Here is a 27313-nt window from a genome sequence, read left to right on the forward strand (position 1 = left end):
CTTTTTCATTTAGTTGTTATTTTCATGACTAATATTCAATCCACCTCAAGATCATAACATTCTTAGACATATATTTTGTCTTTATAGACTTACAGTTGAAATCTCACACGTCTATCAATATTTATATTATGTCTTACGAAATATAGATACATAAATATTATTTTATCCACCGGGCTTTAATTGTACGGGTCCATTTACACGTAAAAGAAGCACCTGGGTCCATCAGACTCCGTGTGCTCAACTTATTAACAACTTCGAACCCACCAAAATAAATCAGAATAAGAAATCATATGATTTCTGTTTTAACAATTAAATTTGTAATGTGAAGCTTCATTACTCATCTAATTAACTTCTGATTAACCAAAACTTAGTTCAACACTCATTTGGGTTTAGATAGATAGGACAAACCGACCTTCGGATAAATGGATAAAACAATATTATTAATTTAACATTCAGCAAATAATACGAATGTTAAATTAATAAATATATGAATTTCAAACCAGTTTAAATGCACCTAAACACGTTTACCACCAAAGCTCCAACTTTAAATTGAAGAAAATTTATCCAGTGGGTTAGGGCTCAAATCTTATTCTCTAGCATTATCATCTCCATTATCTTTTTTTGTTTCTTCTCTAGCACCACCACCACCACTACTACTATCACAACATCACCACCACCAAAACATAATTAAGCAAACTACCACCACCGCTGCCACCATGACAATTTTAGTAGCATAGCTATCATGCCAGCAATAAATATTCTAATTCTTATTTCTTAAGTCAATACATGAAATTATTCTCAAAACAATATTTAGCTAACAACACTAATTTTATCATGTAGTGTGCAACTGTGCAAGTAGACAAATTAGAATTGTACATTGGTGTACGAAATAGGAAGTAGGGTAAGACTAGATGCTGGCATGAATGATGAGGTTAGAATTGGTGAAGGTGTATGTGTGTGTGTCAGTCTGTGTGTGTAAGTCCATCAATAGTGACTAATAAGTCCTTAAAAAATTCATATTACAGTTCATATGTAAATTATGCAGTGACTCAGTGAGGATATGTATAAAAAAAACCAAGAAAAAGTAAAAGCATGGAGAAAGACAATAATCGATATAACCCTTGACTTATTCTTCGGAAATGATTGTATCAAAGACATGTAATTTTAATGAGTGAGAAAACGAAAATAACAATCATCAGTACTACCGTTACCGACAAGAGTATGTTAAGTAACTCTAATTATAACAGCTTTTTGAACAATTATTCGAAGGAAGGGATAACTAAGCAAGGGGTCGGATCATAACAAATGCAGCAAAAACAAGAGAAGACAAAATATTAAGTTACATGTATACATTTCTTACCAAACTTGATAGCAAATATTCGAGAAGCATAAGACAAAACATATAGTTATATGTACACACTTCTTACCCAACTTGACTTTGTTATAGCAAATACTAAACTAAGAGTCTAAAGTGTTTATTTTTAAGTCAAAAGGTTGGGATTCCAATATGAGCTGTTTTCTTTGTGTAGCCCTCAAGGGAACCTTTTCTCAGAGCTTACATAGTGGCTAAGCAGTCCTTGTCATTCTAGAAACAACAAATAACAATTTAGCTAGACAATTCTCGAACTTCCTCTCTCTGAGTAAAAGCTAATTAAAAAAACACAGGCTATTTGGCCTCAAAATGGGGGCAGTCTCAGCCCGAAAGCTGATGCAGCCAACTCGCATTGATTCAGTCATTTATCTCTCCCCATGCCCGGATCAATGGGAACTGACCACATCAACTTTCGGGTTGAGATTGGTCCCTATTTCTGGGCCAAATAGAATTTTAGATTAAAAAAAAACTAGGAGATCTGAAAACAGACAAGGTTTGTACTAGCATAACTAAGATCCCCATGATGTTTATTGTTCTCATTCACTAATCATATAATAAACCCACTTTCTCTCTCCAATTATATAATATAAACAGCGTATTAACTCATTTAAGTAACTTTCAATCTCATTACACAAGTGTCCCCACATGGTTTTACAATATTATTTTTTAGTATGGAACTGCTTTTCGAAAGAAATATATTGTATATATATATTGTGAGCTCAATCTCAAACTGTAATGTTGAGGCAAAGTATTAGAGAATTCGAATTCTATCTTAGTCTGTAAAATATCTAGTGCATGTCATTAGCTCACTCAAAAGGTGACTGTAAAATATATGGTTTCGCCGCATCCCTTAAGCTTACCCTAGGCAAACATTAAATACAAAAGCATATAATCAAGTTGTAAGCATACCCTTGTAACAAAAAGAAATGTTGTGAGCATATCTAGATGAACTCGCTACATTTGAAATAGGTTTTGAATTTGATGATGAAATGGGAAATTTAGCAATGATTTGTACACCTAAAGAAGATATCTGGACAAACATATATAGATCATACTTGGATATGATGATGAAATAGGAAATTTTGAAAGGATTTGTCCAACTAAAAAGATATCTAGGACAGATCTAATGAAGCAATCTACGTATGGGTGGAAGATTCTATTGATACAACATGGCAACATCATAATGTATTTGATTATGATAGTAATAAGAAGAATCATAGATACTTGATATTTGGCACATATATTGGATACAAATTATTGAAACTTATTAGATTACTATGATTTAATTGATTGGGGAGTAGATTAAAAAAAATTAAGATAAGAAAGATCATTTTTTTTTATCTTCCTAAATCTTGGGATGAGGTTACCATTAAAAAAAAGGTCAATTGACTCAAATCTGTAACTCTGGGTCTTTGTTTGACAATTGTGATTCACTCAACATGAAACGGATTTCAACCCCTATAATTCTAACCTTTGACATAGGTAACCGACAAGTCAATAGGCATAGTGAGAGAAAGTAGAGAGAGAGAGAGAGAGAGAGTGAATGTGGGATGAGTATAATCAAGAACCAAGAAAAGCTGGCTTAACAGCTGATTAAGTTAGGAAGCATCAAGTGAGCTTCTTTACTTGAAAGTACACTAAATTTTACATTATTATATAGCACTTAAGTCTACATCTTTAAACAATAATCCTAATTACAAGAAACCCTTAGTGTTGACAATTGACTGTTAGCCCCCCCCCCCCCCCCCCAAAAAAAAAAGATAATTGACTGTTAGTCAACGGATGTCTCGAGTATCACTCACATTGACTTAACGAAAAGTGCTAAATTACTTAAAAATTTGGGGCAGACCACATGCCGAACGGTGATACAACCGGCTCCAATTGGGCAGACCATGGGGAGAGAGAAATGGTATGACCAATTGAAGAAGGCTCCATCTCTGTTCGGCCTGTGGATGTCTCCAATTTTTGGGTCATTTAGCATCTTTCTTAACTTAAACATTACTCTAGATATACCACAGAAAAACAGATCCCTAATGTACTTAAGTTCCAATATCAAATACTCAAGGGGGTCTAGATCATTTATGACATTTCCAAGTGATCTATGACTAATATAAGATGTTTTCTAAAAGGCGTTGACAAGTTTATATGTATGATGAATTGATGATGGACCGTCTTTATAACAAATGATTTTTAATCAATTCCACGCTTATCTCCAACTACCTAGACAGCTTTTATAGTAACAAACTTCAAAAAAACTATATTTTTTTTCTGTTGAAGTATCAAAAAAACTATATTAAAATGTGAATGAGTTCGGATGCACTATACTATAGCATATATAATTGATAGAATTATGTGTAGGTTGTAACTATTGACGTACTTATTATTGAGTATTAGAATGTACTAGGTCTATCAACAAAGAGCGATAAACAATCTTTCAACAAAAAAAGAGCGAGAAACGGTATAACAAACATTAGAGTTAATATTAGGGTAAAAGGTTTTTTTTTGTTGAACTATAAAAGGTTAGAAAGTGACTTGTAACAATCCATTTTTTTCTAATGGTAGATATATTAGGGTAGAAATTAGAGAGTGACCTCTAACAAGGTCGACTTTCTTTGTAATAGAGAGTGACCTCTAAGGCTGTAACAATGCCTAATTGTTTCTTTACAGTAGGAGGTATGGTAGATATATCGTGATATTAACTACTTAGGTAATTTGCGTGAACTAAGATTCGTTGCAACAAAAAAAAAATTGACCATGACTAAATTTATTAGTGCACGGAGTACTAAAGAAAAATGTAGTCTCACTCCCACTTTCCTGCTAAATATTATTTTATTCCTAAAATAGAAAAAAGTTCTGCTATTTAAGTAGATCAGTTTCATAGTTTATGAGAATATGAGATATAACTAAGCCAGCACAAGTTCTATCTCTCTCCTCCTCTGTTTTTCTACTCCTATTTGGATCTAACTGATTTCAATTTCTTCTATCTATAGATACCCAAATTTCAGCATTCAATCTCTTGCTTTGATACAAGAAACTTCATTTTATATACTAAGATTCTATATCAGAGAGATATATTATATAGTAGCTAGAAGGAAAATGTTGTCAGTGAGTGTATGGATTAGTACCTTGATTCTCATTTGCATTAGTCATTGGGTATATAGATGGAGAAATCCCAAATGCAATGGAAAATTGCCTCCAGGTTCAATGGGCTTCCCACTTCTCGGCGAAAGCAGTCAATTCTTTAAACCAAATACTTCATCTGATATTCCTCCTTTCATCAAAAAAAGAATGAAAAGGTAAGAACTATATAGAATAATTTTCCTGTTTTCTAGTTCAAAAATGTATGAGATTGATATTGATATGTATAATTCATTTACCTTTTCACAGATATGGACCAATTTTTAAAACCAGTTTGGTTGGGAGATCAGTGATAGTATCAACAGACCCAGAAATCAATCACTTCATCTTCCAACAAGAGGGAAAGCTTTTTCAAAGTTGGTATCCAGATACTTTCACAGAGATATTTGGGCAACAAAACGTTGGTTCTTTGCATGGGTTCATGTACAAGTACTTAAAGAACATGGTTTTGAACCTCTTTGGTCCTGAAAGTTTGAAAGAAAAGCTTCTTCCTGAAGTGACAAAAGCTGCAAGAAGAAATTTATCCTTGTGGGCAAGTCAAGATAGCGTTGAATTGAAAGAAGCTACTGCAAATGTAAATTCACACTTACCCTTTTATCATAATCAAAGATTCCTCTAACATGTTCTCGTTTTTTGAGTTTGTAACAATTTCTGGTTTTTCTGCAGATGATATTTGATCTGACAGCAAAGAAGCTCATTAGTTATACATATGATCCAGCCAAGCATTCAGAGAATCTGAGGGACAATTTTGTTGCATTTATTCAAGGACTGATCTCTTTCCCCCTTGATATTCCTGGAACTGCTTATCATAAATGCTTGCAGGTAAATAGAAGTCTGTTTTTGTAAGCTTCACCTGTTCTGGATATTCCATAGTTGAAGTACTTAGTTTATATAAATTGGGGATTGATGTTCTTGAGTTTGCCTGGGGCTGAATAGGGACGTAAGAAAGCAATGAAGATGCTGAAGGATATGTTACAGGAAAGACGAACAATGTCAGAAAGAAAACAAGAGGATTTCTTTGATTATGTTCTTGAAGAACTGATGAAAGAAGGAACAGTACTTACAGAGGCAATTGCGTTGGATTTAATGTTTGTGCTTCTCTTTGCTACCTTTGAGACGACCTCGTTAGCACTGACACTAGCCATTAAGCTGCTGACGGATAACCCTGAAGTGTTGAAGGAATTAACGGTGTGTGACACTACAATTACAAATTACGCAAGTTATATTAGCTTTTCTTGTGAGAACAGTCCCACATAAACATATGAAAGTCAAATGAAAGCGTTATGACCAATAATACAACATCTAAGGTCTCTTCTCTCCTTGCCAATTGAGTTTGGGTTGCATTAGAGCTAGGACTATAGGTGATCGTACATGCTCTATGCCACTCAACAGAAAAAGAAAGACACATTTTAGGCTCAAAGAAAGCCACTGGTGGCGGTGCACATGAGAATAGTGTCACATGGACAAAGGGAAGTCTGACCTACAAAATAATATCTAAGGCCTCTAGTCATTGCCAATTGATGTTGAGTTGGACAAACTTAATTAATTCGTGTATCATAAATTCCAAGTTGACAATATCCTAAAAACCATGGGTCGTCATTTCCAGGAAGAACACGATGCAATTATCAGAAGCAGGGAAAATCTGGATTCAGAACTCACATGGAAAGAGTACAAATCAATGACATTTACAGCTAAGGTGAGTCCGAAAATCTAACCCATTATTCAACTGTAACATGTGCAACTGTGAATTTTATGTTCCTTTAAATGGCGAGGTTTTGGAACTTATCAGTTTGACTTAAACTACAGGTAATCAATGAAACAGTCAGGTTGGCTAACATTGTACCTGGAATTTTTAGAAAATCATTAAAGGAGATACACATTAAAGGTACAATCTCATATCCTCATTTAAGGCTTCTTAGTTAAATAATTGAATTAGTCTTGTTTTTCAATGCCTAAACATCATTCAACATGAACCATGACAGGATATACAATACCAGAAGGGTGGGCAGTTATGGTTTGTCCTCCGGCAGTGCATTTGAATCCTGCCAAGTACAAAGATCCCACTGCGTTCAATCCACGGAGATGGGAGGTCAGTGTTATGAATTCCATTGCATCTGCTTTTCATTTTCTTCTTCTCCGGAGTTGGTACTTCGTAGCTTACCGTTTTTTTTCATTTCATAATTTTCATAATAACAAGTGTATTCTACAGGGTATGGAACAAAATGGGGCTTCAAAACATTTCATGGCATTTGGTGGTGGTATGAGATTTTGTGTTGGAGCAGATTTCGCGAAGGTCCAGATGGCTGTCTTTCTCCATTACTTGGTTTCAGAATACAGGTAATTAACTTCAGGTGTAGTCTGTAGATATAGATAGAGAGAGAAAAAAGAAACGGAAAAAGAAAGACTGATCTTTTGTGTATGTAAATCTTTCAGGTGGACACCAATCAAGGGAGGGGATATTCTCCGAACTCCTGGTTTACAGTTTCCAAATGGATTTCACATTAAAGTTTCAGAGAAGCATAACTGAAATCAGGCCACAACCGAAATACTCTATAATACATTTATACAAGAAAATAAGTTGCTCGCATGGCCAAAGCCACCTACTGTACTGCAACTCTTGTGCTGAAAAACTAATAGTCTACAGTACCTCTGAAGAAGGGGGTAAATACTAAATACAATTACAGTTCGTTCTTCGAAGCTCGACATAGTGTTGAGGTTGTTGCCTACTCTGAATTCATACAAATTATATTTATTGACGTAATCGTCCATTGGTTTTGTCTATGAACACGTATCTGGGGGGGTAAAGTTAGGCCTAGAAAATGTAATACACTACCCAATATCGTAATTTACATGTAACAAATACTGTATATTGTTTAAAGAATCAGAATTTTATTGCTAGTATCTTATTGAATGTATTTAAATCTATATAATAAAGGAGGAGAGTATCCTTTTTATATATACCTTCGTATTCAATGGCTAAGATTACACATCCCAAACTTATCTCCAAAGGTTGAGATTATACCTCATGAATTTATCTTCAAACCCTTTTCAATGACTAAGACTATAGCTCCCAAACTTATCTCTAATTACGCATTTGATAGAACTGTCCACGCCCGGCAGACATAGGTTATACCCTCATAACACTATAATACATCTCTGTCGAAAATTAAACAATATAACCATGAACTTAAACTCATACTTGGACAGTCAATTTTGTGAAGTACTGCCAACAACTGGTAGCTCAGTTGATTTGTGCTTCTTTGCCTACCTTATGTGAAGAATTTTATGCTACTTGTGGTAAATAAATATATAGTGGATCATGGAACCCATTTGATGCAAAAGCAAGAGGAGCACTATCTATGCCAATCAACTTTGTATTTTTTTTGCATTTCTCTTATCCATAATCAATTTTAATCTTTAAGATTCAATTTTTTTTTATTGCTCTTCATTTGGTTCTTTTATTTTGCCTTCAAGTAAATGGTCATGGAAGACCTACCTACAAGATTTTCAACCTAATTTTCACTCTCAGTTTAAAAAACCAGCATCAGATTCATACTTAGCATCTAAACTGAAAAAGACTCTTCACTATTACGAGAACAAGGAAACAACATATCTATATTCACAGTTTCAGTTGGCGAGATTTTCAGAATATTATAAGTTGAATATCTTCTAATTTCAGAATTTCTTCATCGCCTAAACACAACTCCGAATGTTTCAAGATCAAAACAGCAGGTTTGAACAAAACTGTAAATTAGGTTGAGAAAGAGAAGAAAATGCTTACCGATTCACGGATAAACTCCATCTCGACAACAAAATCTATTCTGTAACTTGAGTAGTCGAATTGAAAACCTTTATGCCGTCTTTGGATCTCGAGAAGAAGAAAGAGAAGTAAGATATTGAACAAGAGAGGGAATATGTGGAAATGGCGCGAGTTCATATCATTTTTGCAAGTAGGGAAAAGTTTCTGGGGAGCCGTCCAAATTTCTTCCATGCACTTCGAACTGACGTAAATCCTAACGTGTCAATGGTTCGGGGGACCGAACTTGACCCGCTGACACATGTATAAGCCTCGTTTTTAACCGGGCTAATTGCACTTCGGTCGGGCCTTTTTAATCTTGGACCTGATCGACGAGCCACAGCCCAAGTTAAGCTCGTTTAAGCTAACCCGATGGGCCGGTCAGCAACACTCTTCTGTGTTTGTTTAATAAACAAGTCCAAATCTGGATTTTGTTTAGATCTTAGAACTGATCATCTCCTCAAATCCAACATATCTCGACTTGAAAACGATTGGAAGTAGAGGAATCCCCATTACTCCAAGAATCTTACTCATAGTTCAACTGAAAGCTGAGGAGTTATTTTTCTAACCACCTACTTCTATTAGCTTTTCGAAAATTTCAACAATTTATGGTGTCAATATATTTAGTAAGACTTCTGGAGATTTTTTAAGTAGAGGAGTGATCAATGGCAAACACACATAGTCAGGCCAAAATGATATGCAAGCTTTGTTATTGGAGGTTTGGCGACCTAGGTTAGATTCTGGTTGCTTTAGAGCATTTCTCAGCAAACACTTGAGAAGTTGAGTTAGAAGATGTTTCGTTCTCCTAGAGTTTTGAGTCCGAGTGACCCAGCAGAAAACTCACAAAGAAAATCTCCCTGCATCACCGAGACTCGACTACATATTGATCAACTATATTTGTGGAAATCTAGATAATATTAATCAACAATGCAAACTTTGACCTGTGTGCAAGGAAACAAAACCCAGAACACCCAAACAAGTTATAAACTTACTATTCCATTAACATTTAACAAAGAAATGCATCTAAAGATTGCAACATTTCAGTTGAAGTTTAGGGCTATAATTATATAAAAAGGGCTTCTTTTTAAGTTGTGAAGGAGGGATACACCTAAAGCCAAAATAACATGAACAAAAGGATTTCTAACGTTTAAGATTAATTAGCAAGAGCAACCGGCAGAAAATTTACAAGTTGACAACTTCCGCTAATGTTGAGGTAGAATCGGTCTCTTTTCCAACATATCATAATGGAGAACGAAACCATCCTGCCATATTATTCAAAGATACCAAAGAGTTAGTTTCTAATAACGGAAGAATGCAAAAATTGAAGAAAGCTTTATATTACAAATGAAATTGTAGAGACGAACCTTGCGATGTGTTTCCCATGTGTTGGGATCAAAACAGAGGTAAGATCCTCTCTCATATGAACTTGTCTTGACAAGAGACTCAATATTTGGAACTTTCGATAGCCATATCCGAAGCTCCCGGTGAAAATACCACCCTCTTGAGTACCTACAAGGACAAGGTAATTAGGTAAACACTACAATGGAGAGGTGGCTTGTAGAAAACAATAAATGGTAGAAACAAAGCTAGTTAATGATTTGATTACGATGATATTATCTTCAAAAACTGTGTTCTCCCTAATGGACAGAGGAAACTAATAGAAGGGTTCTTCTTCGACATAATGCTTTTAACTAGACTTGTCGGTTGCATGTGTGTATGTTAGCCTCGATTATATCTAGAAGGACTGTTTGTCATACTAATTTTATGCTATACACGAAAAAATTCATCATCGTCGGCAAAAGTAAAATGTGGAGAGAGGAGGAAAATGAAGGTGAATACGTACAGCTCGTTGGCAGCATATAGTTGAGCTTGATCTCTTGGCATACTGCAGAAAAAACAGAAGCATATTCCAAATCATTTTAGAGTCTAGTATGTAACGGAAAAATGAAATTTCTTTAGAGCGCCAAGGAAAAAAGGCCCACCTGTAAAAAATGTAAAACAACGTCTCTAGCTGGAATTTTGAAAAATAAGCTTGCTGCAATCATCACATAAGAAAACGTTGGTTGAGGAGAATTAGATGATAGAGGTCAAAACTCAAAAGTCAACATAACTCATTTCATGAAGAACCGGAGCTTCTTACATGTAAGGCAGGGGGTTGCTTGGCATAGTAACATTCGGGCACCCTAAACTCGGGCTCTCCCTTAACAGGCCCATCAGACCATGGAGACCCGAACTTTTTGTGAAGGTCGTCCATAGAGTTCAGATTTAACCCTAGTGTTGTAAGATCAATTCCTAGAGCAAGAGATGACAGGTCTGGGTCATTCATCCTTATAACGCTTAACAGACCAAGCAAACCAAATCGATCAGGAACAGCTTGTGATGCTTGCATGGACTTCAGATTTTGATCTCTATATGATTGATTAGCAGCTGAGATTTGATGCAAGCGAAATTGGGAGTGGTTCTGAAGTTGTTGGTACTGTTGAATAAGTTGATCATATCCCATGCCCGAACCTGAATTCCCATTGTTCACCGATCTCATTCCGATGCCAGATTGTCCACTATTCTGGACCTAATTGCGAAGAAGATTGACCGGAAACACAAATGTAATTGAAATAGAGATGTGGAACAGAAGAAATACTGCTCATAAAACTATTAGAGTATATTACTTGGGGCAACCAATGGCATACCTGTGAATGAAAGCTAGAATGTGAAGATGGGAATAAATCCGATCCATGTAAATGGAGAAGATCTTGATTATTTGCATGAGCAAAGGATACCCCACCGCTACTCACTGATGGAGAATGTTGGGGTTGCTGCTGGTGATGAGTTGAATACGAACCTCCTAAGCTGAACCCAGCAGATCTTCCCATCTGTGACTGTAATCGAAAAAAAACCCAGCTCAATTTATGAAGATAAGAGAGGGTGATTTCGAAACCAATCTAATTTAAGTAACATGACCGAAGTTTCTTTTCTTTGAACCAGCCAGTAGATCAATTTAAATCATGACTAACTGAAACTCACGCATATACATGTGAATTGAAATTCGGATCTGACTGATAAGTAGTAGAAAGTATCTAATTGGATATGATACCTAATGTGACGCAAAATTATGAGGGGGGGGGAGAGACAGAAAAGATGGCCTTGATGTTAATAACAAAAGGGGTTTGTTTTAATTACTTAAGACAATATATTCTTATATCTTATGTAGAAGAATTTTCATTTATAGGAAGATTGCTTTGAATGTCTACGAGTGTAAGATTTTGTTCGCATTGAATAATGAAGGAAGGAGGCCTGCTGGACGCAATTAGTCAGGTTAGTCCATGTGACCACCAGCATTCTTCTATATCTGGCTGCAAGTCTTTCTACAGTTTCAAAAAAATTGTGGTCGAGATCTTCAGCTCATTTTGGTTACGTACTATCGTCCATAATCCTTTTATTTGTGGATATATGTGGATACATAATGAGTTTGTACTAACATAGGGAATTAAGTTAACATATTATTAAACAGGACTTAATCTTAAAAATATCCTGCAATTTGATTTTTATCTTGGAAATCTTCTAGAATGGGGTTTCCTCAAATGATATAGATAAGAGTCATAAGACTACTAGTAGAAGAAACCAATAAGATATGTATATGTATACATATAGTCAGATATAAGCATGTAAATAATATAATGCAGTTCACCACTGACTTCTTTCCATTACTAACGTCCAACTTTCTTGCTTAAAAAATAACTTATGCGTAGGAAGACTTGTGCAGAAAAGGATATATGGGAGACAAAACTCACAGGGAAGTGTTGTGACTGCATCAAAGATACGGCATTATCATGTAGTTGTTCTTTTTGGTGCATATCCATTCCAAAATCGTTACTTCCACCTGCAGAAAAAAGTTACAGTTGATGACCACGCGTCAAGTCAAATCTTTTACTTTGAAAAGTGAAAACAATTAATAAAAAGGATATGTTTATTTCAGTCGCAGTGCAAACTGCTGGTAGTCCAGTCCACCATAGTTGGCCAAATGTCAAAATAATAGCAGCATTTTTAGTTGTAGTCATACGTTCTTAGAAGAAAAAAACTTCGAGAGGGATACGCGTCGCAAGAAAATGGTTTATCTGCCCTGAAACTTAATAGAGGGAATGATACTAAGCTTTCGATATTATAAAATCTCTAACCCGCCTAGAATGACAATTACAAGAGAAAATGCAGTCAATAAGGATGCGGGAACGTGTAAATGTTGGACAAGTGGTACGCTTACATCCTACTAAGTGAAGGACCAGGTAAATGTAGTTTCTTTATATGGGTTTGGTACAAATAACTTGGCTGCATATATCTTGGTCAGAATCAGGATATGGCCTGATAGTAACTCGGAGGGACTTGGAGCAGACCAGCTTGACCCAAACCTTGTGTGAGCGTCATGGTCATGGGCTGCTGAAACTTCCAGCAACTCAGCAAACGTGAACCAAATTTAGCTAAACCGGATCCCAATTTAGGGAAGCATGTGGTATGGTTACTACTAACCCAAGCAACCTGCCCAGCCTGGAACCAGCTGTGTATAATTACATTAATGTTGTGTGAAGACACTATGCAGTGGAAAAAATCGACTGGACGGGCACAAAAAGAAAGAATTAGCCCTCCCACTTGTCAGAGTTCCAGCTCCGAAACTAAAGACATCATTTTCTCTTATTAAAACCTCCATATCTTTTTAAATTTTGTATAAACCTAATTAAGACAAGGCAGTTAATAACTACTGGTATTTCGTGTCCCTCTCTTTATCCTTATTTCCCGAATGTGTAGAACATTTCATCAACCAATTTTTGTTGTAGTTCTCATCCACTTAATTTACCTAAGGCAATCGAAACATGAGTAACTCTAAACCCAAGGAGTGCAACTAGGCAGATATAACTTGGCCCATGCTTGGGCAAACTCTTACGCGTCCAACTGTACTTTTGGGCATTCTCGGAAAGGGGGTGTGGCTTGGGCATACCATGGTCAAACCTCTTATCCTCCCATTTTGCCGGAGCCCCAGTCTTAACCCTAGCCACCGACCATCTAAGGTCATAGTAGTCAAGAATAAAGCATAGTCCTGGAATGTGATTTGAGCCAATGCATCAATAACCCAAGAAGGGTCATGATAGCAACATATGAGATGACATAGGAAACAAAATATCTTCAGTTACAATAAGCCTTAAGTTTCTAAATTACATTATATGTAGTCATAGAGTCATACAAATCAAGGCACAAAATAACTGAACAGGGTTCTCGAAGAAAACGTGGCTTCAAAGTAGCAACTATGGATGAGCACTAAAACTCCATAGGCTTATTCCACGAAAGTATTAAAAGTTCAAAGCTAGTTAGATACATCACATGGAAAACCATGGGGAAGAGGATACTACTAGTTTTCTTTCTTTGATCTTTTCTTTCTTTCTCTTCCGTAGAAGAAAAAGAAGACTATGAGTCAAGCTAAGATTTGCAGTCTCTTGCTCAAGTACCACAAAATGCATCAGATGACAGACGTAGCATGCACAAGCTCTCAGAATAATTAACTGGAGGTGGTGAAGGTAACATCTGCATTCACTTCTTGGTGTCACAAAAGTTAACAGTGTAATACAATGTTGTATGATATTTATTCGAAGTTCTGAAAAAGTACAGTGTTGCATGAAATGCAGAGAATGGCATCCAATCAATCAATACATGTACATAATGAAGCGTGATCGTGTTAATGAAAAACTAAACAATAATTAAAAGTAAGTGCTACAACAGTAAACTCTTGCACTATCAATGGTACAGTACACAACAACATTCTCGTGACGTCCTGGTCAACGAGATATATGAAAGCATACCTTTAAAGCCGGGTAAAGCGGGAAAATCTTCATTCTGCATGCTGAATTCTTGGTTTTGTTGGACAATAGAACTGACACCGTGCTTTCGCATTGAACCTGCAAATCACTGTCAAATTAATAATTTATTGCAATAGGAAAAAATTAAAAGTCACCAAAAAGCACAAGTAATTCTTTAACTACCCAATTGCCCTTGAGGGCCTCCTGCAGAATTGGGGCGACCAGTCAACAGGGGAAACTCGTTCAAGTCAAAAGGAGAACTGTCGTTGGAGTTCATATCACTTAACATCCCCATATTACTTAAAGAATTGTTTCCTGCTTGCAGTTGGCTTTGAGATAACGGGCCTCCACCAGAATAAGAGTTCCCTAGCACGGACATTACTTGTGGTGCTGAATACAGGATATATATAATTTCATTTTCATAGTACAAGTAAAAAAGTACCAAACAAACACTGCAAGAACAAGAACCAACACATATAATCTATTGGCCACTTTAGTTAAATTTTGTTTTCAAAATCTTGTATGTATTATGATTTATGACAACTAATCTATAGAATCAATCAATTATAACATTGAGGATAAAGCTAAATGTGTTCCAAAGAAAGACGGAGAACGATAAAAAGAAAGATGGAGAAGGATAAAAGGAAACTGCAGGAGTAGAATAAAATGACTTATCGTAGTTACAAATACCTTCTTGGATTGACGAACCATGACTATTGAAGACTACAATTGAATTAAAGGGCGAGAATTATTTGAGATTAGAGTTACCTTGCGGAAGCACACCACTCATTAGTCTGTGAGATCCCTGTAAACTCATGTTTCCAGAACCAGTATTTCCCGCTAAATTAATACGGGATGCCAGTCCAGCAACAGATAATCCACCGCCAGAGCTCAAGGTTCGGCCAATGTTACCGCCACCTACAATGCTCCCCATTGAGCTAGTGATTCGGGAACCTGCATTTCCCAAAATTGGAGAAACTCCCATTCCTATAATAATAATACTACGGTTACTACTGACAGAAGTTGATTTATCCTGAAACTAGCAAATGCAGATAATCAATTAGTTAAATAATGAACAATACCTCCTCTACTTGCGACCCCTGAATGCCCCTGTGAGCTCCCATGAGACATCTGCAAGAAAAAAAAAAAGATAAGTTGCTTACACCTAGAGCCTGATGGTTGAAGAAAATGAGGGACTCAAGTCACTCAATTCTGCTGTCAGTTTGATATAGAGACTAGAGTATAAAAACTCAAGTAGGCACCTGGCTAAGAGCTACAGGGATGTTGTTTGATGTATAACGCCCGTTCGAAAGGCTCCCTGTAGGCTGTTGAACAGCAGCTGAAGGGACACCATTCATTGTTGAATTTCTTGACGCAAGTGCGCCGGGAATGTTGGAGATGTTGTAGCTTCCATGCATGTTATGCAAGCCTTGAATTGTTCCTATAAAGTGTAAAACAGAAAACAGTTAACTACACATGATTCATCTATGAAAGAGAGATATAGGCTGTACCATATTTAACTCACCGGAATTGTGATAAACAGGGGTTGCAGCAGCAGATTGAGCAGAAAAAGATGTTGCAAAAGGTCTACCTGTGGTGTCTGGAAGATTTGAATTTGATTCGTTGAGTGCAGACTGCAATCAAATGTCGCTATTTTCTCAGAATAAACAAATCATGGGAAAAGCAAAGTATTGTGAAAATGAAATCTAATCTTATATGACTTTATCGAATTCATTAGCTTTAAAGAGAACACAAACTACGGTACATATCAATTCGGATGCTTTGAGAAAACTGGGAAAGTACAAAATTAAATAATCGATAACTAATCGTCTGACCAGTACCAACTATCTGATCATTATCATTCTTTCCGAGATCCGACGATGCATCACTGCTCTACAAAATTAGGAACCTTATCTATAACAAACTTTATCTACTACAAGAGAGAGCCACTCAAATGGAAGAAGGGAGCAGGTGCAATAGAAATAATTTATCAAAGTTAGTAAAGATAAACGATATTCTGGGTTACACTAGAGAACCATAGTGTTTGCTTCAAAAATTGTGCAGTATTAGAGATTAAGAGTCTTTTGTCTTTCAACATAACTAGCACACAACCAGATCTACTTTTCAGAAGATGCATCAGCTTTGTTCCTCAGCAAAGTAATACATGTTACACAACCGATATCTAAATGTTCTCTAATACCCTTAACTCTGATCATTTATTTACTTCAATGCTAGGTTTGATACAAAAAAATTATAACTTTAGGAGACATAACTCAATCCGGAGTCTACCACTCTGGAGGTTTCTTGGTTTCAAGTTTCAACTGCCTTAAAGAAATTAAGCAAGACATTTTGGTTTACATAAACCACAAAACGAAATTGTTCTCAATTCAGCAGTAATACACAAAAGAGGAAAAGATTGTTCAGCTGATTGTGAAAGTCCACTACTAGATATCAACTTTTGCATTATAACAATATCCATATCGAGATGGCCACATAAGCCTTGAACTAGCACAAGTCCACAGACATAAAATGTTAATATAATGTTATTGGAATCATTGACCTTGACAGTGCGCGTGAATCAAACAATTTAACATACACGAAGATAAACACATCGCTAGTTAGAAATTAGACAAGAAATTTTCGTACTAAAATAAATAAAAAAGATAGAAAGTACATTAAGTAGGCCAGACATTGTAGAAAATCAGAATAACTCGCCAAGGGCACCCACAGCCTCAGCTTTCTTTTGTACTGGATCGCCCTTCTCTCTTCAAAAACTATGTTTTTTTAAGTTTTTCCTGCAAACACTAACTGATGGTAAGGAAGAAAAAAGAAAAGAAAACAGAACCTCAATAAAAAAAGGTCTTAATCTGATTTGCAATTTGGGTCAAATTGCATTCATCTGATACACAATATTCAAAAGCACAAGCTTAAATTGCTCTATGAAAAAGTTCAACCGTTTGTGTTGTTAAGTTTGTGGTCATCCAACTCAAAACCAATTGGGTATGAGCGGACAAGACCTAAACAATAAACATTATATTCTTGGTTGCTAGATCGCCCTTCTCCCATGTGGGACTATTCTCACATGTGCTACCACTACTATGCTGAAACTGGCCCCAATTGCAAACACTGGGGTTTATAGTACTCAACAAACAAAAATGTCTCCTGACATCACCAACTTTCCACAATAAGTTCATGAAACCCTAATAGACGAAAACAAATGTTAACCCTAGACAATCTAGATATAGTGAGAGAGTTGGAGAAGGAGTGAAAGAGGGATAAACAGAGAACAGATCAACTAACGAGTTCGATGATTCAAAGACAGAAAAATGAGGGCTTTGTCAAAATTTCGACGATCTAGAACTATTTTACTTCAAAAAAACGTAATTTATGATTCAATCATAAAAAAAGAGTAGTAAAGTATCGGATTAAGAAGAAAAAAAAAAAACCTTCAAGTGAAGCTCTTGATCTGAAGAACAGTATAAAAGTATAGTTGGATTGAGAAATTGACATGAACGAGCACTATTTCATAGATTTAATCGACGTACCTGTGACTAGATGAGAATCGGAGATGAGTAGTTCGAAACAAACAAACTCGTTGGTTTGAAGAACGAAGACGAATTAGGATTTCTATCTGTGTTGGTGTGCCCTTTAAACCTTGTTGGGATAAATTTCACATTTGTCAATTTTATGGGTTAATTCCTCTGTGGCTCCCTATGAATAACTAACTCCTTTAAATGGCCCCTTTGGCAATTTCCGTTAGTCAACTCTAATCGTTTATTTTCTCTTTACCTTTTTACCCCTTCTTGCAAAATTAATTTCCCCCATATCTATCTCATCGTTAAATAACAAATCATCAAAAGTTAATCGATGACCACCTGTTGACGGCCCTTCATTGGGAAAGTAAATAATTCTTGATTTTTTTCGCTTTTTACTACAACCACCAATGGTTAGCCACCACCATCATCTCTTTTCTCTCTATCGATGTAGACAATTTGAATCTTTCGTCTCAGATTCAAATCCAGACGAGGGTTTGAAAAGATCGTACTAATAATTGAAAAATGAGGTGAACATTTAAGCAAGAACATAGAAAAATATAGAAAGCTAGATACAGAGATAGAGACAGAGAGAGAAAGGCAGACAGAGATAAAGGAGATAAAAGGGAAGAGAGAGGGAAATTTTAATGTTGGGAAGTGGCTTTCCAAAATCGTCCTTGTATCTTCGGTTATTGTTCCTCTATATCGTTGGTGAACAGGTGGGGGAGGTACAAGTAATTAAATACACTCGACGCTCAAGTGCAGATTGAAAATCAATGATAATCGCAAGGAATTGGGATCATTTTCAGCGCAAACATGCGTCGTTATATAGATTTGTATAGTGGTGGTGAATCACCCACTAAAAAAAGACCACGTGACAAAGTTGTTAATAAAATATATTTTTTTATCACAGTGGATATGATCGTATCTCAGAACATGGCTAGCGAATATCTGACGTTATCTAGCCTCTTACGTTACCGACATTTTTCTCGTGCAGAGTAGAGCTCGAGGTGTCAAGCATATTTCTATAGACCTCCCGTTCTAAGACTTAAGTTGTAGAGCTGACTCGGATCTGCCTTTATGATGGGTTTTTAAGTCATGAGATAGCTTAAGGAGACGCGTGGTGACGTCACCTATTAGGGGTCAAGTGGCTGAGCTCTTTCAGATCAACCCCTTCGTGGTTTCATTAAGGTCTCGTACTGCGTACTTAGAGATCTGCCACGTGCCACCAAAGTTGATCAATTGACCTTTAGAGCGGTCAAAGCTTACTATTATGTGACCCAACGAGAAAGATAATAAAAGATATGACGGTGGTGGGTGAGGTGGTGGTGGGAAGAGGAAAGAGAAAAAAAAAAAATGGAAAAAGAAGTAAAACTCTTTGTCGAATGAAGGGTCGTCGGTAGGTGGGGAAACTAATTTTGATAAGACCGGTAAAAAGGGGAACACAACGTTTAAAGTTAGACTAAGGAGAGATTAGAAAATAGAGTCAGCGTGAAAGTTTGAAAGTTTATCACATTTGAAGTTGGTTGTCCTCGAGGGCCAAAATGAATTAACCTCAATTTTTTTTATTGGTTTTGTTACATCTCTCGGATTACTTATTGGTATTCGGTGTCATCACATATTTTTGCCAAAAAGGCGCTAACGCTTTTATTTAATGTGAATATAAATGCGATAACTAATGATTACACTTCAAGATTACTCTGTACTCGAAAGTGCATTAAGGATTCATTCTTACCGGTGTAAGATTTCCCACATAGGAAGAAGGATTCAATCAAGGTTTGAGTGGTTTGCGACTACATTTCCTTTAAAATCATTGACCAAAAAATCTGGAAACAAGATACGTCTCTACCGATTTTACTTTTCGACGACCAAACAATAAACTAAATATTACAATTGCCATAAATTATATAATGGCCTATTAATTTTATTCCTTTTTCCTCGGGTAAATATTGAATTCAAATTTACTCACCCTCACCATGTTTCTGTCCCGACTTCATAGTTTAAATCACACATTAGAGTGTCTCTAACTTAAATTGAAAGAAATTATGTTTAAACAAATTAACAAGTCAACTTCATATTTTCCTGCCTGATTTTGCTTTCAACATAAAATAGAAATATCCTCAACATTAAAAAAAAGGGTTATTTCCCTAATGGCCCCCTACTTTGTGACCAGCTTCCTGCCTGACCCCCTACTTTACGAGAAATACCCATATGGCCCCCTTCCGTTATAACACCGTTACTCTCTCTCTTCCATTTCTTTTCTCTCTCCTCCAACATGTTTTCTCTTTCTGCCACCTCGTTAAAACCAGCCAACTCATCATCTTCTCCGGGAAGGTCGCCGGCCGACGACCTTCAAACCTAAAAAAAAAAGATATTTTTTTATTTCATCTCTCCTCTCTCTCTCTCAAAAAAAAAAAATTTTTTTTTTACTTCCTCTCTCTCTCTCTCTAAACTCCGGCGAAGGGGAGTTACCCTTCGCCGGAGTTCGGAAGATCTTAAAGGTCTGTCGGAACAGACCTTCATGGTCTGCTCGAACAGACCTTCAAGGTCCAGATCTGCTCGAGCAGATCTCAAAGGTCTGCTCGAGCAGACCTTGAAGGTCTGTTCCGGCAGACCTTTAAGGTCTTCCGAACTCCGGCGAAGGGTAACTCCCCTTCGCCGGAGTTTAGAGAGAGAGAGAGGAAGTAAAAAAAAAAAAAAATCTTTTTTTTTTGAGAGAGAGAGAGGAGAGATGAAATAAAAAAATATATTTTTTTTTTTTTAGGTTTGAAGGTCGCCGGCCGGGAAATTGGTTGGCCGGCGACCTTCCCGGAGAAGATGATGAGTTGGCTGGTTTTAACGAGGTGGCAGAGAGAGAAAACATGTTGGAGGAGAGAGAAAAGATATGGAAGAGAGAGAGTAACGGTGTTATAACGGAAGGGGGCCATATGGGTATTTCTCGTAAAGTAGGGGGCCAGGCAGGAAGCTGGTCACAAAGTAGGGGGCCATTAGGGAAATAACCCTAAAAAAAAAAAAAAAAGAAGTAGACAAATGACAATAATGAAAAAGACTGCCCTAGCCTAGAAAACAAAATTTCGGCCAATTTGGTGAACAATTTTTATATCGTTAAAAAACAACGGAAGCGGCACCAAATTACGTCTGTACAGCCGGAGGATAAAAAGAGAGAGAGAGAGAGGGGAATTTATCTAGGGTTTCGGGAAGAAGCAAGGAATGGAAGGGGATGAAGAAAGTTCATCAACCATGATCGACGATATCTATTCAAACGGAGTAGACGAGAAACGTAACAAACCAACCATAAGTTCCGAACAGATGGATATAGAAGCTTATGCAAGTTTATACAGTGGAAGAACGAAAATAACTCGACTTCTTTTCATCGCCGATCACTGTGGAAATCAAGTTATGCAATTAGAAGCTTTACGAATGGCTTTTGATGAGATCAAGAAAGGTGAAAATACTCAATTATTCAAAGACGTTGTACAAAAAATTGATGGACAATTAGGTCCTGCTTATGAGTTAGATCAAGTTTGGGTTGATACTGTTGATCGAAGAGCTGAGTTGCGGAAAGAGAAACTCGAAAGTGAACTTAATGCTTATAGGGTATGCTTTCACTTCAAACTTTATACTGATTTTGCTTCACTAATTTTGTGCGTTTTGTTTGATTGGTGATGAAATTTGAACTATAGGTTCAGAAGTTGTGTTCGATTCAGTTGATATTAGGGTTTGTTTTGTATCGTATTTGATTTGTTAGACTTGTGGGTTCTTATTAGAGCTCAGGAAAAGGATTTATTATCTTACAAATTTTGGAGTTTGGGTGTTTGAGAATGTTGCAAAAAAGTATTAAAGCTAGGATTAGTTCAAGGTCATCAAATTTAAGTACTATTGCTTTTGAAGTCACACTTTTTATATCTCATCTTATTAGTTGAAATGCTCAATTTTGTATTGTCAAAGGTTTCACCCTTGTTTTACTTTGTAGCTTCTCTTGCTGTACGGTTTAGCCCTATTTTCTTTCAGAATCCCACATTGGGGTCTCCGTACAGTTTTCTTTGAAATTCATTGTTGGAAGGGAATTAATTGTTTCTAATTTTTTCGAGGGTATATTTAACTAGGATATTATGGATGGAATTTTTTTAACGTGTAAGTAAGAGAAAGCATCACCTTGAGAACTGTATAAAGGAAATGTGAGCTGTCTATGCGTAGAACAGGTCCTATGTCGAAGACTGGGTTTCTTTTTTGATTTCCATTTTTTGCTTTTTGTCCTATTCCCTCTCGTGATCAAGCATATACAAATACAATATCTGCCAGGTTTACATTTTATAGTTTGCCTGTCTTGATGTTAGGTTTGTTGCGTTTCTTTCGTCTAACTAACTATAACTGGAATATGAGATTTGGATGGCTCAAATGTACAACAACATTGAGCAGAGGACAGACGGACATCATCACATATGAACAGTTCTCTTTTCATTCTCATCTATTATCATGATGTTGCATTTATTGATAAAAATCCTTGCGCAGACAAATTTGATCAAAGAAAGCATCAGAATGGGATACAACGATTTTGGAGATTTTTACTATGCTCATGGGGCACTAAGTGATGCTTTTAAAAATTATGCCCGTACTCGTGATTACTGCACCACATCAAAGCACATCATTCAGATGTGTCTGAACACAATTTTGGTCAGCATTGAGATGGGCCAGTTCTCACATGTTGCAAATTATGTTAGTAAAGCCGAGCAACCATCAGAGGCTCTGGACCCAGTTACAACTTCAAAACTGCGTTGTGCCGCAGGATTGGCTCACTTGGAGAGTAAAAAGTATAAACTTGCTGCTCGCAAGGTTTGTGTTTCTCATCTGTCATTTATCGTTAGTTGGATTTTTTTATATCTTTTGTGCTTTTGTGTGACAATATATGCGTTCCTTCTCTCAGTAGATTGTATGATAGTAAATGTTTCCCGTGTCTGAAGACAGCTGGGGATGGGCAGTTAATAATTCTGTGTTTTTCTTATTTATATTCTCTTTTCTTTCGTCCTTGGTTATACTCTGCTCAACTTCACTTCTCTAAACTCTCTCTCTCTCTCTATATATATATATATGGAAACTTTAGTGTTCCCATGTCTTGTAGATGTTACTTTTGGCATGTTAATGAAGTACATTATTTCCATACTAGAAATAATCAATGTGCAAATTTATGTTTCAAAAATTTGTTTTTTTTTTTTTTGCCATTTTGATTCTTCTTGGTAAAAGTAAATGGTCCGCAAAACATTTGGATCGATGCCAAACTTGCATGCTTGTGTATTAGTTGATTTCGTATGACCATCGTTTATTTAAATGATTCTGTTAAGTTAGTAATTTTTTGTCTGATTAATGATTTATATTATCAAGTTACTATGAATTATAATTTATCTGGTACTTCACGACTCCGTTCAACTCCTTTCAACCTGCAGTTTCTAGAAACAGGTCCTGAATTAGGGAACAGCTACACAGAAGTGATCGCACCCCAAGATGTTGCTACATATGGTGGACTTTGCGCACTTGCTACTTTCGACAGGACGGAGTTAAAGGTATCTACCAAATCCTCTGAAATAGTATTTTTGTAGTTGTCAAACTTGATGACGAGACAATTGAGACATTATACTTGTCTTTTTAATACGTTTTGCAGAATAAGGTGATTGACAACTTTATCTTCCGAAATTTCTTAGAGCTGGTACCTGAAGTAAGGGAGATAATTAATGATTTTTATTCAAGGTAAAGTGGCGTTTCATTCTCCTTAATGACGTGAAATCCACATCTCCTTAATTTTATCCACCTATGTTGTGACCCTCTATTAAGGAAAAGGGTGACGCTAAGTTTTTCTTCCATTCTCTTCTGAATCTGTTCAGATGAAGTTCTAAATAAGATGTACAAAAGCAGCCCGAGTCGGCCATTGAAATGACTCAGACCAAAGACAAACATTCTGAAATATAGACTGGACTACTGGAGTCAGATTTGAGATCTTAACTAAAAAACCAGTACCTTATGCACATACAATTACAAGCAAAAGCTCTTGATTGTTCAGTTTTTGACCAATTTAATTCTTATTGCAGCCGTTACGCTTCATGCCTCGAATATCTTGAAAAACTGAAAGCAAATTTGTTTCTTGACATCCATTTATACGATCATGTCGAGGCACTCTACAGCCAAATTCGCCACAAGGCTCTTATCCAATATACTCTTCCATTTGTGTCTGTTGATCTAAATATGATGGCTGATGCTTTCAAAACAAGTGTAGCTGGGCTGGAGAAGGAACTTGAAGCCTTGATTACTGATAATCAGATACAGGTATTTATATGTTGATCTTTCCCCAACTCCTTTCGATCTGAAAACCTTAGTTTGAATTGAGAGTTGAAAACTGTTTTCCTATTTTAAGTTTTTAACACCCCATTAGTATTACGTTCTACTTACACGGCACCAGAGAGGCCTTTCATGGAGATGCCCCAATGGTTTATTTTGGGGATGCCTACATAATATAGGCCAAAAGATGATCATCTAACAGTGTAACAAAATTGATTTAGTATTTTAGGGGCAAGATTGAGTTCTCAGTTGCTTCAAGTTTCAAATCTCAATTAGCTTTTGATGGTACCAAAAGCTTTGGGTAGTGTAAGTTGTCCTCGAGAAAATGTTCCCCTTGATAATATCCACTGAATTATGTTACAAGTGTTTTAGGCGATTAACCTAGTGCGAGTCCCTGGCACTTGTGTGATGTTTTTTTCCCTTGTGTGAATCTGGCTCGTCTGGGTCCGACTTATTTAAATCTAACTCGGCTTGGTGTGGCATGTTTCAGCCAAGGACACAGTAGTCATTTCAGGTTATTTAGATAATGGTATTTGGTGTCTTAATCCGGACTTCTTTGATGGAAATTAAATGGGCCACCAATCACCCCTAGTCGGCCATTTAGACGAGTAAAGCACATGATTCAAGAACCCCAAAACAAAAAACAAGCATAGTGATCTTGAGTCAGGTTTTTAAACCTGAATTCCACAAAAAAATCGACCTTAGTTCATGCATATTATGTTCTTGAAGCTTGTTGAACCATGCTTTCTGCTTTTGAATTTAGGCTCGGATAGACTCGCACAACAAAATTCTCTATGCACGACATGCCGATCAAAGGAATTCAACTTTCCAGCGCGTCTTACAGATGGGTGACGAATTCGATCGTGATGTCAAAGCAATGTTGCTTAGAGCAAATCTTCTGAAGCATGAACAGAACAGTAGACAATCAAGAAAATTTTAAAATTCCCAGTGTCAGGATGGAGCTTTTTGGAAGTTAAACGCAGAGATGACTTCTGTCTGCTATCTGGTTCTCTAGATTATTCTTGTAATCATGTTTCTTGTTATCCATTTCAATTCACTTTTAGTTGTTTTAAACTAAACTCTTTTATCTATTTTCAAGGTACTAGTTTTCCTGTCAGTTCACAAAATCTGTCTTGTGATGGAACGCTAAGATTTATGATGTAGTTAGTACTATTTTTTCTCCAAGTCAGATCTGAATTCTCCGTGTCGAATGTTTATTTTTGTCTGATTTGTGATGACCAAGTTGTCCTACTAGCTGATTCAGGTTGATTTTGAGTCTTTGGATGAGACGATTGAGATCCAAAAGAAAATGAAAAACAATCACCACCTTTATATGAGGTTATGGAGTACATGTTAGGAAAATAAAAGGCTGAACAAACACCTAAACCATTGAGACTTGGTCTTGAGGTGCTGTTAAGTGCACAAACACATCGAGACTTGGTCTTGAGGTGCTGTTAAAAGCATCAGACCTTTGTGCCTATAGCAACCCCATTGTCTTGATATTTGTCTAGTATTTTCATGGGCATTTAGATGGTCCATCGATCTTTTAGGTGTTTGTCTAGTAGCGGTGGAATTCGGTGAAAAGAAATTGATGGCGGGTCAGGGGATAACCTCAGTGGTCATGCCTTACCTTTACAAGTTCCAAAGAACAATAATCTTGTAAAGAATGTAGGAAAGAAACAAGATCTAATGTTGTTGCCCATGGGGGAGTTTATCAGTCTTTGTACTTACTTGAGTAATGACATTAGAGAAGACAAATTATTATTGTTTTCGTAGTTACTTTTCTTTCTTTTTTTTTTTTGTTGAAACTTGTACTATAGTAGTTACTTGGGGTTTAACTTTTTAACATACACATATTTTTTCCACTTTGATTCTGGTGCGATTCATTAATGAGGGTTGATTGGTGATTTCATACTTAACAAAGAAAACAAAAAACAAATCGGCGAAACACTAGACTTTTTCAGTGTAGTCTTTTGACAGATTCAAGGTATAGTTTGTATTTGTGGAATTAAATCAGTACATACACAATCACATTAACATTTGGGCTTGTAAAGACCATGTTACTACTACAAAACCGACTAATGATTGTTGGGTGGAACCACCATCTCGAAAGGTCGAGTCCATTATTTTGTAGTACTTCTGGAGATTTTGGACATGTTTCCCTCTATATAATTTTCATCAAACATGGGTATATATGTGAAAATCTCTAAGTTAACTTTATCATTCCATTATTTGAGGACCAACGACAGTTAACTTTAAAATTTGCGTCAGAAAATAAAAATTTCTGTCAGATGTCTATAAGACTTTCTGCAAGTGAAACTTGAAGTAATTCTTATTTATTTCTGTCTCAAAAACATTGTTGATCCGGAAACAGTACAAATAGATAATTGATGTAGTCGGTCTCCATTAGTTTAGGCATGTAGAGAAAAACACTCGGAATAATGAAGTTTTTTTTTTTGGTAAAGAATCCCAATAATGAAGTGGGTCACATCAGTTTTATGGGCATTGTTTTGTCTCCCAATCCCAAACTCTTTTTTTTGTGTGTTTAGAGGTTGCTACAGTTTCTTGCTTCCCATCCCCATCTCAACCCTTACCTCTCTGACACTCATCTACGTAGGGGTGGGATTTTTACCCGGCTGCCCGCTACCCACTACGGGCACCCGTGTCCGAAACAACCCATGGACGCCCTTGCCCGAAACGGGCATAACCCGCCCGGCCCGATGAAAAATAGTGGGCGGGCACGGGTGGAAGGCCTTACCCGCACCCCCGCTCACACCCGACCGAGCCCGAGTCATATTGCCCATTGGGCGCCCGCAAAAGTTAGTGTTAATTATGTCTTATTTGATATGAACACTAATGAAACTAGACTTCAAGAGTTGGGGTTGACTTTATAAGTCTATCTCCGTGGAAGATTTCCTTCTGTTCCCAATTTGAGACTATCTTCAAATCTCCATAGGAGATTTCCAACTAAAGGTAACTTGATTTCACATAGTCCCACATCCCTTTACAAGTGAGAGTTTGGTTCAAAGCTTTATAAAGTGGTAGGAGGTTATTTCTTTAATCAAACTATGTTGCTCGGATCCAAGATTGAGAGTGAAGTGTGTATCACTTCTATAACACAGGTTTGGGCTGAGAATATGGAGTTGTATCACGGCAGCAGGTAGGAAGCCTTAATCAAGCTAGCTTTTAACCCGACACCCGATTCGCCCGAACCCGGATGGCCCGACTATATTAGCGGGTGTGGGCGGGCTGTGGGTAAGAGAATTTTGAAAAGTACCCGCCCGATTCGCCCGGCTACCCTAATAGCCAA

The 27313-nt window shown here is 36.7% G+C and overlaps 3 protein-coding genes, 1 long non-coding RNA gene and 1 other non-coding gene across 14 annotated transcripts; 3 read left to right on the forward strand and 2 right to left on the reverse strand.

The window, feature by feature from the left end:
- Positions 1–3362: 3362 nt before the first annotated feature.
- LOC147535268 (uncharacterized) lies at positions 3363–5229 on the reverse strand. The gene is made up of 3 exons (XR_015227246.1): positions 5101–5229; positions 4750–5016; positions 3363–4643 (listed from the first exon to the last, which is right to left on the reverse strand). It is a non-coding gene; the product is annotated as an uncharacterized LOC147535268 (long non-coding RNA).
- LOC147535269 (cytochrome P450 87A3-like) lies at positions 4259–7468 on the forward strand. Of its 2 annotated transcripts, XM_086645627.1 has the most exons (9): positions 4259–4668; positions 4760–5084; positions 5177–5332; positions 5447–5698; positions 6117–6206; positions 6317–6395; positions 6493–6599; positions 6720–6847; positions 6944–7468. In XM_086645627.1, exons 1-9 carry the CDS (start codon positions 4469–4471, stop codon positions 7035–7037), a joined length of 1431 nt encoding a protein of 476 aa, XP_086501753.1. In that variant the 5' UTR covers positions 4259–4468; the 3' UTR covers positions 7038–7468. The 2 variants fall into 2 exon arrangements, with proteins under 2 accessions (XP_086501753.1, XP_086501752.1); XM_086645626.1 differs by having other exon boundaries at positions 4261–4668; positions 6493–6847.
- A 1816-nt stretch (positions 7469–9284) lies between these two features.
- LOC147535270 (NOT2 / NOT3 / NOT5 family) lies at positions 9285–18063 on the reverse strand. Of its 9 annotated transcripts, none has more exons than XM_086645619.1 (15): positions 17689–18063; positions 16818–16938; positions 15669–15777; positions 15406–15584; positions 15226–15274; positions 14912–15130; positions 14327–14509; positions 14147–14242; positions 12095–12183; positions 10994–11182; positions 10447–10875; positions 10289–10341; positions 10150–10191; positions 9671–9815; positions 9285–9568 (listed from the first exon to the last, which is right to left on the reverse strand). In XM_086645619.1, exons 2-15 carry the CDS (start codon positions 16833–16835, stop codon positions 9509–9511), a joined length of 1860 nt encoding a protein of 619 aa, XP_086501745.1. In that variant the 5' UTR covers positions 16836–16938; positions 17689–18063; the 3' UTR covers positions 9285–9508. The 9 variants fall into 9 exon arrangements, with proteins under 9 accessions (XP_086501745.1, XP_086501742.1, XP_086501743.1 ...); XM_086645616.1 differs by having other exon boundaries at positions 14327–14533; positions 17689–17848; XM_086645617.1 differs by having other exon boundaries at positions 14327–14533; positions 16818–16947; positions 17689–17848.
- LOC147535271 (small nucleolar RNA snoR35) lies at positions 15669–15749 on the forward strand. Its single transcript, XR_015228505.1, has one exon. It is a non-coding gene; the product is annotated as a small nucleolar RNA snoR35 (small nucleolar RNA).
- A 1705-nt stretch (positions 18064–19768) lies between the features above and the next one.
- FUS6 (COP9 signalosome complex subunit 1) lies at positions 19769–25188 on the forward strand. The gene is made up of 7 exons (XM_086647863.1): positions 19769–19814; positions 20725–21273; positions 22189–22509; positions 23118–23234; positions 23333–23418; positions 23757–23991; positions 24767–25188. The coding sequence occupies exons 2-7, from the start codon at positions 20887–20889 to the stop codon at positions 24941–24943; spliced, it is 1323 nt and encodes a 440-aa protein (XP_086503989.1). The 5' UTR covers positions 19769–19814; positions 20725–20886; the 3' UTR covers positions 24944–25188.
- The last annotated feature ends 2125 nt before the right edge of the window (positions 25189–27313 follow it).

The sequence above is a fragment of the Eschscholzia californica genome, unplaced genomic scaffold, assembly GCF_041429995.1.
Source record: "Eschscholzia californica isolate CP2 unplaced genomic scaffold, dmEscCali1.0.p SCAF_6, whole genome shotgun sequence".
Taxonomy (NCBI): Eukaryota; Viridiplantae; Streptophyta; class Magnoliopsida; order Ranunculales; family Papaveraceae; genus Eschscholzia; species Eschscholzia californica.